Source organism: Vigna radiata, unplaced genomic scaffold (genome assembly GCF_000741045.1).
Source record: "Vigna radiata var. radiata cultivar VC1973A unplaced genomic scaffold, Vradiata_ver6 scaffold_239, whole genome shotgun sequence".
Taxonomy (NCBI): Eukaryota; Viridiplantae; Streptophyta; class Magnoliopsida; order Fabales; family Fabaceae; genus Vigna; species Vigna radiata.
In genome coordinates this window covers 206,939-218,165 of record NW_014542169.1, presented here as the reverse complement: position 1 = coordinate 218,165, position 11,227 = coordinate 206,939, and the positions used below count along the sequence as shown (strand labels likewise).

At 35.1% G+C, this 11,227-nt stretch overlaps 1 protein-coding gene across 3 annotated transcripts in view; it reads left to right on the top strand.

Annotated features, from left to right (window-relative positions):
* Positions 1 to 620: 620 nt before the first annotated feature.
* The window catches only part of LOC106779092 (SET and MYND domain-containing protein 4), a 30,242-nt gene continuing 19,635 nt past the window's right edge, over positions 621 to 11,227 (top strand). For all 3 annotated transcript variants that reach the window (XR_001377129.2, XR_001377128.2, XM_014667133.2), the window contains exons 1-10: positions 621 to 839; positions 916 to 1,050; positions 2,715 to 2,801; positions 2,902 to 2,973; positions 3,453 to 3,657; positions 4,380 to 4,498; positions 7,619 to 8,008; positions 8,102 to 8,236; positions 8,460 to 8,600; positions 9,822 to 9,977. Coding sequence is in view for 1 of the 3 variants with exons in the window: in XM_014667133.2 (XP_014522619.1) it covers positions 711 to 839; positions 916 to 1,050; positions 2,715 to 2,801; positions 2,902 to 2,973; positions 3,453 to 3,657; positions 4,380 to 4,498; positions 7,619 to 8,008; positions 8,102 to 8,236; positions 8,460 to 8,600; positions 9,822 to 9,977 (1,569 nt within the window). In the remaining 2 variants the exon portion in view is untranslated. The remainder of the gene's footprint in view (positions 840 to 915; positions 1,051 to 2,714; positions 2,802 to 2,901; positions 2,974 to 3,452; positions 3,658 to 4,379; positions 4,499 to 7,618; positions 8,009 to 8,101; positions 8,237 to 8,459; positions 8,601 to 9,821; positions 9,978 to 11,227) is intronic.

Here is an 11,227-nt window from a genome sequence, read left to right as displayed (position 1 = left end):
AAAAAAAATCATAAATTGTTTTAAAGGGTTTAAACACAAGTGCCGCCATTCTGTCGGCCTTGTGTTGAAAATCTTTTTCTTCTTCGTACAAAAAAACTCCAGACACAACATCATTTTCCAAATGGTTTCGCAAAGAACTACGTAACCCTGATTTCTCAGTCCAATTGAGAATACGTAAGAGCAAGGTCAATCCTTGGCGGACAAAAAAACACAAAAAATATTTTGTTTTCTTTAGAGTTTTACTTTTTAGGGGATATTAAACATTTTGCAAACCACATCAAATTCGCGTATTTAATTAAAGGTACTGCCTTCGGGCAGGCGTTGTAGGATGCTAATACCTTCCCTACACGTAATCGACTTCCGGACCCATAATCTGGTTTTCGTAGACCTTGCCTTATCATTTTACGGTTTTTCCGTAGTTTTCCGGAATAAACTATGGTGGCGACTCCAATCTCTTTTCTAAAACCGTTTCTTTTTGAATCGTCGTCCCGTCGCGAATCCGGTTGCGACACTTGTTAAGGATGAAAACATTAAATTGTGTTAGTGAAACATTCAAAATTAAGTGACTGATATAATAATAAGTTGTCTATATTTCATGTCATCTCATTTCTTTATCATCAATTTAATATAATCTTCTCATAAATCAGACAGATTGAGTAAGAAACATAACAGTGTAAGACAGCGGAACTCTTGTTCGTGAGTAGCAGAAGATGGAGTCTCTGAAAGCAGCTATTCCAGAAAGCCTGAAGCGAGCGATAGAGGATAGCAATGTCGAGGATCTTCAAAGCACGTGCTCTTTTCTTCATCGCTTCTTTCTCCACTTCGACCCATTTCACCAGGTAAACCACCCAAATCTTCTCTGTTCCCAACCAATAATCCCTAATTTCTTGTTGCCACGTATTGCTGTGATTCCAGATTATCGCTCAACTGGCTGATCCAAAGTATGGTCTGTGCGGTAAGAGTAAGGATGATGCCTTGAAATCCAAGCAGCTTGGTAATGAATGCTTCTCCAACGCAGATTATGCCAAGGCCTTGGACTGCTATACTCAGGTTTCCTCGTCTTTTGAAATTTATATTTTTCTTCAACTGCTCTCTCTCGTGTAGGTGATTGGAACGTGCCGTTCTTTCATAGTCAAACACCTTTAATGAATTGGACTGCTTTAATGAATCAGTTCTTTACTTGACCGCTTTAGTAAACAAGTTCAGAACAGTTCGGAATCGAACAAATTTCGAACTAGTGTGGATATTTTTGTTAGTTTGTAAAATCCGCTTCTGAAGTGCATTATGCAGTTGTTCTTTACTTCTACTTTTCAAAACATACACCTGTACATGATAGCATACACACATACCGGACTTGGGCAACTATAGGTGCTTTTGCTACCGCACATTGTTCATGGCAGCATCTCAAATAACATTGTCAGAGATGATAACGGAACTACTAGTACCTGCAAGCAAGTTATGGTCCCAAAGTCATAAATTAGAAAACAAAAAGCATAAATTGGGGGTAGCATATTTAATAACAAGACATATGAGGTTTGGACACTTTACACTTTATAAGCTATTTGCTTCCAAGTTCCAACGTTCAAGTTACTTCAACAATGTTATCCATAGACCAAATTGTGGATTGAATTTTACATGACTGTCATGTGTGTACTTAGGGTAGAGGTTTTGTATAAATGTATTTCCATACTAGTAAGTATTTTCGTTGTAAGTTCTTTTCTAAGATGTAAAATAGAATAACTCAATTGAAGATTAATGATCATTCGATGGAATGCATTGTATGCCCCATAGGCTGTACTTCTCTCTTTACTGGGAGTTAATGACCATTCATAGTCATTAATTTGACATCAAAGAAGAGTTCGACCCAATGTTTTCTGTCCTAGTGATACAGGGTTGAGCGTTAGAAATATAAATGAAGATTGGGAATGATAAGCTTTCTTTTCTAGAAACAAAGGGCTCTAGAATTCATATAAGTATATACAATAGGAAAAGTGGGTGAAACTGTGAAGATGTCTTTGATACTTCCTTCAATTTATGAAGTTAATATAGGATCTGCTTGTTAATGTATGTACACTCTCTGTATTAGTAAGGTCCACAAGAAATTTACTTGACGTTAGAGTGTGTTAGAAAGGTTTGTAAAAAATGTGTTGATAGCATTCTTCATATTATAATTGATTAAAAAAATACATGAAAAGTTAATTTATGAAATTTAGGGTTAGATAGGCTTGGCTGGCCTGAATATTAGGAAACAATTTTTTTGGGTTGTCTTGGAATGAAATGGGATTCCATCATTCTTCTGATCAAATTTCTGTTCCCTTAGGACTGCTCGTTCTAGTGTAGATTACCTATCCGAGATTGGGAAGGTTACAATTCGTTTCCATCTCATCCAACAAAACATGTCTTAAAATAGTCACATTTTTTTTCTTACTATTTTATCCTGATATAAAACATTTTTAAATCAGCCAAAGTGTAAGTCTATTATATGACATTGGGAAATGTTAGCTATATTATCTAACAGGAACCAATTTTTTATTCTTGTTTTATTGTGTTTAAGTGAAGAAAACTTATTAATCACGCTCTATCAAAATAAAAGTAATAGAATAGATTCATAGTTTTTATTTTTTTTTTTGTTTTTTTTTTTAAAGTTTGTTTGAACATACTGTCACTCATTATTTATAAATATTCCTTACTTGCTCTTCTAATACGATGGATAGGCATTGCGCAAGGCTCCATTAGATGTTGGTGATATGAAAAGTAATCTTGTTGCATCATTATATATCAATCGGGCTACTGTATTGCATGTAAGTTCCATTTCAAATTTAGCCCTTAGTCCTTGACCATAATCACTAAAAATGAAAGATTTGACAATGCAGAGTATTCATGCATGTATGTTTCCTGCAGAGAATGAGTCTTTTAGTAGAATGCTTACGGGATTGCACTCATGCTCTTCAAATTTGTCCAAGCTACTCAAAGGTGAAAATCAGTTGCAGCAGTTACCTGTTTTTTCTGTGTTTAACTTTTATATGTAGTTATCCACCTTTATTGAACATGTTGAGTTCTTTCATTTGTACTAGGTTTGTTGTAATATGTGCAATAATGTTTGTAGATCAAGTCATTCATGAGTGGTTAAAAAGAAATTTCAATATCTTTTTACTCAGTACTTTGCAGTGTTGTGGAAGTGTACATAAATGAGTTTAGTAGCAAAAAGAGCATTTTCATTTCACTTTGCCTCATTGCGGTATCTGAAACTTTATTGGAGTTGTAATAGAATTTCTGTTATTAACGTGATATTTTTACATGATTTGTTTCTTCATCCTAATTAATCAATATTTGTTGTGGTGCAAATGATCCTTTTGAAATGTGAGATGTAGGTTGCTGTGGCAAAAAATATGGATGCGAACTTAAATTCTAGTTTCAGTTATTCTTTTATTAATTTACTATTTTTTCCAAAGGCATGGTACAGGAGAGGTAAGGCAAATGCTTCATTGGGAAATTATAGAAATGCAATTTGCGACCTAAATGTGGCCAAGATTCTGGAACCTTCAATGGGTGGAAAGAGACAAATAGAACGTGAACTGAAAATTCTTTTAGACCAATGCAAAAGCACAAGTGCGATAGTACAGATACAACATAAGGAGAACAGCTGCAATACTGTGGGTAAGAAGCTTTCCTTGTTTAGAACTTGAGCTGTAGACGCTAGTAAGTAACTATCTAGTTGGTCAGGCATTGTTGACTGCAGTTTCATTATGCTCATAGCATTGAACTATGTTTAAAGTGACATCTTGCATTCTAAATTGTTAGATCATAAGCACAGGGTTTATTGTATGACTGTGAGTAACTTCTGTAGGAAGATTCTAGTATTCTCTAGCCAAGGTGTCTATTATAGGCTTTCTGTTATAGACTAATTTACTTGTGGAGTCAACACCTACGTACACTAGATTCTTGATATGGTATGATACAATAAACAGGGATATAGGATGTTCTTTAACAATCAAGATACTACGCGACTTACATATGCCAACTAAAAATGCATGCATGTAGAACCAAATTAGGGGAAGCACCCTATGCAACAAAACTAGAATTAACGCATGTATAACAACTAAATTAGAAGTTAAGCATTGTTAATTCAAAGTTCTCATGTGGTAACTTAAGAAAATAATTCTCCTTAAAAGGTCTTCCCCTTTCTTAGGACAGAATGAATTCATAGTTCTCAAATGCTAACTAAATAAAATGAATGATCTTCTACTCTATCTATTTTAACTTCTTTCCTTTCTGTCATGTTCATGGGTCCCTCCTGTCACCTATTCTTGTATACACTGAAAGGACCTTGTTTTTCACACTTCCTGGATATACTAAGATGGTAAAGTGCATTGTGGCAGGTGAGATGCCTCAAGTAAAGCTACAGTGTATCTCCATCCCTGATAAAGGAAGAGGCATGGTCTCATCATGTGTCATTTCACCAGGTTCTTTAGTTCATTCTGAAGAACCTTATGCTATGGTAATAAACAACTATATTCTCTGTATATTATCATTAAATTTATTATTAAGTCCAATTTTAGTGATGTTAATGGCTTCATTTTTTTAGGGTAGTGCTCAATTAGTTCTTTTAATTAATTTTTTTTGGCTAAAATATACATGACCCCTCCTTCAACTTAGGTTCACGTGTAATTTTTCCCACTGTCTTTCAGTTGAAGCAATCAACATCCTAAACCTATATTGTTGTCTACTATTCTATTTGAATAGTTACAAATTCTTATTTAATGTTGTCAAATTTGCACGTATACTCACATGATCCTGCAAGTAGTGGAGACACAGTGAGTTGACGTGCACGGTAGAAGGGGATATGTGAAGATCGGGATCATGTGATTACTTGTAAAATTGGTGGATCATGCATGGTTTCGATCCATTTCAGCAGCCAGGGTTGTGTTTAAAATGCCCCTTTAGTATGCTAAAAGACCCAACCTGAAGAAAAGCCCAACTCGTAAGATGATCCTTTTGCACTAGGGTTTCCATTTGCAAAACAGAAGAGAACCAAACAACTCTCGTTGGTGCTCTTATCATTTACAAAACTTTCATCACCATCAACATGGTCGGCCATCACAACACTGATGTTGATGTCACTGTTGCAATGCTCGTGAACATCATGTCACCTTGTGTCAACAATGTTGACATTGCCTTTACCGTCATCATCGTACTTTCATTGCTGACTGTTCTGTTCTGTAATTTTTCTATTGGATCTTACTATATATGACTTATTTTTCTTGTCCATATTATTTTTAGTGCATGTACAGGTTTATAAATATAGTTTTTCATATACTCTTAACTCATACAAGTCAAGTTACAATTCTTTAGTTACAACCTTTTATCTCCTTTTATATCATCTTACAATTTTTGAGTTTGACAACATTGTTCCAAATGCTTTATAACATGAGAGTGCATTAGACCTACAATAAGAAAACAGAACTGTTAGGAAAAAAACCTGTGTGTCTTTCTTCCCTTTACTTGGAGGGGAAATGATGTTCAAATAGAGTTGCAAAGTCGGATGGAGTTTAGATTATTGTGCATGTGATTGAGAAAGAAAGAGTAAGATGTCAACTAAAGAGATTCTTTGGAAACTTTTCTTTCTGCTTTATTTATGTTTATTGTGAAAGTCGTGTGCATGACACGTACTTTTTAGCTATCTAAATGAAATAGCAAGCAAGGTGTGATTTACACAACCATACAAACTTTGGGTGTTGCTTGCTTCAATTTGAAGCACAAGGGGTCACAGAATATGGAGAGATTTGTGAAAACAGACAAAACAAATGAGTTCTAATGAATAAAATCAATTTCTGCAGGCTGTTACAGAAATAAATTTTATACAGGAGAACCTGTAAATAACTCTAACTAACTGGTGACAGCTGTCTCTTAACAGATGTCACATTATACTGACTGAGTGATTGATAGGCTCAAGGGAAATGTTTATATTAGGAGAAATAAAAGGGACAAATAGTTATAACTGTTTGTGGATAGGTTTTGTTGTCTCAGACTTTTTTAATGTCTGTGTAGACAGTTGTTTTTAGCAGTTTTTAGGAAGTTTTGTAATGGGAAGGCTAGGGAGAGTTTGGTCCTCTCGAAAGACCAGGGATAGTGTAACAATTTAGATTATTGTGCTTGTTTCATTGTTAATAAAGTTTTTTTGTTTTTTTGGGTGAACATCCAAGAACCTGTCCTGGAAATCTTTACAATTTTAAATAAATCTGGGTACCTATCATTGGTATCAGAGCCACTTTCTTGGTGCTGTGGTGGTTGTGTGGCATGGTCAATACGAGAGTGGAGGCAAGATTGGATGGATTGGAGAGCATAATGCAAGAACAAGAACATGAAAATCACATAAGGTTCCAAAGGTTGGAGGAAATGCTTACAAGGCTGACAGGGTTGGTGGAATGTTTCACATCCTCTGATAAACAAACAACGGATAATGCTTCTGTTGCCAAGGAAGGCAGTGTGGGCAATCTCAAGAATGACGGAGGGAATGAAAGTGGACGATCAGGATTGACTAGGGAAAAATGGAGGAAGCTAGATGTTCCTGTTTTAGCAGGAGAAGATGCTTATGGTTGGATTAACTGGTTGGAGAGATATTTCCGGTTGAAAGAAGTCAATGAGGAGGGGAGGATGAGGGCTATTATGGTGGCTTTGGAGGGAAAAGCCCTGAATTGGTTCCTATGGTGGGAGATCTGCTATCTGAATCCCACATGGGAGGCTTTCAAAGAGGCCGTTGTTCAATGGTTCCAACCAACAATGCTTCAAAATCCTTTTGAAGTCTTGATTGGGCTTAGACAAATTGGGCAGGTGGGAGTATATTGAACAATTTGAGCAATATGTGGGGTTCTTGAAAGGTATAAGACAGGATTATTTGACTGACACTTTTCTGAATGGATTGAAGGACAAAATAAGGGTAGAGGTTAAGTTGTATGAAATGGGACTTGACTTCTTTGTTTTCATCTTTTTATGTACATGGTTTCTTTTTCAGAGAACTAGAGACTCTTGGCTGCAATCAACTGTTCAGCTTTCAAAATTGATTACACCTATTTTATTATAATGAGTTAATGCTTGCCAATCTACATGAAATATAGAATTTACTTATGTTCCCTATTTTTTGAGAAAATAAGTATACTGTTAAAATAATTAGAATATGTATAAGACCATCCATGTGGCGTCACCTAATGACTTAAGCTTTATTCTTGAGATGGTATAAAACCTTTATGATCAAGTGATCCACAGTTTGATCCTTGTTGCCCCTATTCTTCGAATAAAAGTTGGAGTTCAATCTATATGGATGGGCCGGGGCACTATTTAAGTTTCAAGTTTAAAGTGCTATTGCATGAAGGAATGTGTTTAAAATATAAATACTAATATGGAACCATTCATGTGTTTTCACCCAACATCTTAAGTTTTTGGGATAATTGGTTAATGACATGGATGATATTTGTTGTCAATAACTTTAACTTATAAAGATGAATCATCAGGCTTCTTTAGGTTAACAAATAAATTACCTCCCAGTTCTTTATATATTTGTGTTTTGCTAGGAAAACAAACTTATTCTAGGAAGTTAACTTGATATTTCTTTCTATTGCAGATAATTTTAAAGCAATGTCGGGAAACCCATTGCCATTATTGCCTGAATGATCTACCTGCTGATAGAGTTCCTTGTTTATCATGTTCAATACCATTGTATTGCTCCCACCAATGCCAGATACGAGCAGGTGGGCAAATGTTCAGGATGTACCCAGAAAAAAATGACACTTTTAAAAAAATGCCCAGTGATCTTGGAGAATATGCTTCTGAAGTTATCCAAAGCAATGATTCTGAACAAAAAAGTGAGGATATTACTGAACATAAACATGAATGCCGAGGTGTACATTGGCCCGTGGTACTGCCATCTGAGATAGTTTTGGCTGGCCGAATACTAGCAAGGTTTTTGCTGAATAGCACGTCTGATAGTATTATAAACTTTGTGGAAAGGCTGGTATACTTTAAATGCATGTAGTTTTTGAGTTCAGTTCATTTTGTTGGAATTATATTATGACTAGCTGCATGCTTATGGCTTCTTCTTATGCAGGAGCTTTCTCATTGTTACAAACATATGTCATCTGAAAGCAAATTGGATTCACACATATATGCCATTGTATTGTTGTATTGTCTTCAACACTCATGTGGAACTATGTTTTCCATAGACGGAGTCTCCATATCACAGGTTGTTTTGTTACTCCTCTGTGTACATGCATGCACATGTGGATATGTCTATTTGTTCTTTGATTAATAACAAAAGTTACAAAACCATCATATGCCATGTGTTGGGCATCATTTTCCCAATACGTTGAAGCATTTGTTGAAAAATGTAATTCATGTTGTTGCTTTCTTGTATTTGAATCATGAAAATAATCATATTCCTGTTCCATAATTCTTTGTAAATGCAGGTTGTCATTATTATCTCTCAAATTAAAGTGAATTGTATGACCGTTGTTCGTTTAAAATCAATAGATGCTCATGGACTATCAGGTCATTTTGGAGAATTTCCATTAAAATCTGATGCACATTCAACTAGTAACGTGGAACAGGTAGACATTTTGCCGCATGTCTTTTAAAGTTTAATTGGATTAATGTATTGATTGCATAATTTACTTTGTCTTTCAATTACAAATTGCTACATTGGATTTGTTGATTTCTATAATAACTATTAATACCTTTAAGGTCCGTTTGGTGGACAGGATGTGAGAGAATAGGATATGATAACTATGCTACCCTATTGTAATATGATGTTTGTTTTATCAACAGGATCTGGTAATGTTATTTTTTCATTTTATCTTGTGTCATTGTAGTGTATTTATTTTCCCACGGGGGAGCTATGTTAAGTTTAAGAGGGTAGGATAAACTCTTTCTCCTCCCTCTCTTTCTATGGTATTCACACATAAACTTTAATTATTATTGGCAATTAAAATATAAAATATATTTTTTAATATTAAAATATACTTTTAGGAATTTTTTTTACATCACAATATTAATTTTACAGAACTTATATAATTTATTTATAATTTGAAGCAAAAGTAACTATATAAATAAAATAAATTTTGTATAAAATTTATAGGATAATAGACATCATAATTTTTTATTTAACATATTATATGTATTTATATTTACAATTACTGTGGCACGTAAATTTAAATTATATTATTTATTAGAATATTAAATTAATTAATAATAACTTAAATATTTTTAAGATTTTAAAATTTTATATAACTTTTTATAATATGAAAAATAGTTATAGAAATAAAATATAATGTTGTATAGTTTATTTCATTTTCTTAATAATTTTCATAGTTATAAAAGTTTTAAATCAAAAGTCAATTTTAAGAAATCATGTGTAATTTTAATGAATAATTTCCATTTAAATATAATTTGTTATATCCTATTATTTAATGTTATATTGTGTGTGCACCAAATACTGTATATGATTATAATTATGTTAATATCCTATTATGTTCTTGTCTAATCATATCATATCCATCAAAAGAGCACCAGAAATTGTGCTTGAGATTATTTTTGACTGGTTGACACTTTAAAAATATTTACACTGACGACAATACATAGAAATTAAACTCTTGACTTTATTTGCATCATTTTCTTTTTTCTTTTTTGATATATTTGTTTTCTTTTGCTGTATTTACTTGTGAATACTATTGCAAGTCAAACAATTGTAATCATAACATTGCTGGTGATGGTAATCTTTTCTTAGACTATTATATCCTTGGTGATTCTAAGTCATATGTTATTTCTCGTAGGTCAGAGTGGGTAAAGCTATCTATAAAGCTGCCAGTTTATTTAACCATTCTTGCCGACCGAATGCTCATGCATATTTTCTTTCACGCACTCTTTACATACGAATCACACATGGTGTAGCAGCTGGTTGTCAGCTAGAACTGTCTTATGGTCCACAGGTATTTGAAATTAAAAGTTGTATTGAAGATTTTCTGGTTAGTTTTGTTTGAAACTTTTGAAGTATGTCTATATTCTTATTCTTTTCCTTTATAAAGATTTTTGTTGTAATTTGAGATAATATCTTTTAGAATCTTCCTGATTAGAGGAAATAGATACATAATCTTTTATTTTATTTTATTTTTTCAAGATTTCCTAGTTTTCCTATTTCTCTTTTTAGGAGAATTAGATTACTACAAATAAAGGATATCAGAATGTATTTTTCATGATTTGAATAATAAATCAGTATTATTTTCCACATGGTATCAAAGCTTGTCTGATCCGCTTCCGCTGTCTTTGCTGTCTGCCGGCGGCCGGCCGCCATGGCCGCCGGTAGTCCCCTAAAATTATCTTTTTTAACTTGTGTGTTTTAATGGGTTTCAATTGCCCTTCTCAAATTCTTCCTTAGAATTCTGACCTCTTTTTTTTTTCAGTATCACCAAACTGATCCGACTGAGATTTGAACCCATTCCCGAACCAGTAGCTGAAACTGATGTCTTAGATCTTGATGTCCAAATCAATTTTGGCTCCTTTTTTTTGGGCATTTTTATTGGTTGCCACTTAAATCAAAGAGACCGAAAGTCTCTTCTTTGAAGAATTCAAGAAAGATCACTGTCTTCACTGTTTACTCCGCTGTGCACCGTTGTCAACCATCGTCGGCCACCGTCCGCCGCTGGCAACCACCGTCCGCTACTGGTCACCGTTGCAGTTTCGACCAGTGACCAGCGGATTTGGACAGTCTCTTCAAGCGACGGCCAACACCGTCGGAGTCAGGACCCGACTCCGCTCCACGCGCCTCCACATGCAGCTAACGTTGCCGGCGCGTGCAACCCACGTGCCTACCTCCGGCGAGACCCACTCGCCGCCGCCGCCACAGACAGGGACGCCGGAGCCTCCTGAGCCCATTCCTAGGGTCGGTGACGACTCGTTTGGGCTATATTTTAGTAGATCTAAGTTTTAGTCTCTGCTCCTTGGTGTGACCCACTCACCGGACCTTCGTCTCGCTTTTCTAACCCTCCATAGCTGCCATTGCTACCATATCAGCCACGAGGAGGAGAGGGTGTTACCTCGAGTTTCTACTTTGCAACTACCGCCCTTTGATGTTCTCTCCGATGCAGTCAGCCGCCACCGCTATAGTCAGCAGCCACTGCTGCAGTGAGCTTCGTCACTGTAGTCAGCCGCTGTTGCTGCCGTTACAGTCAGTTGTCATCCC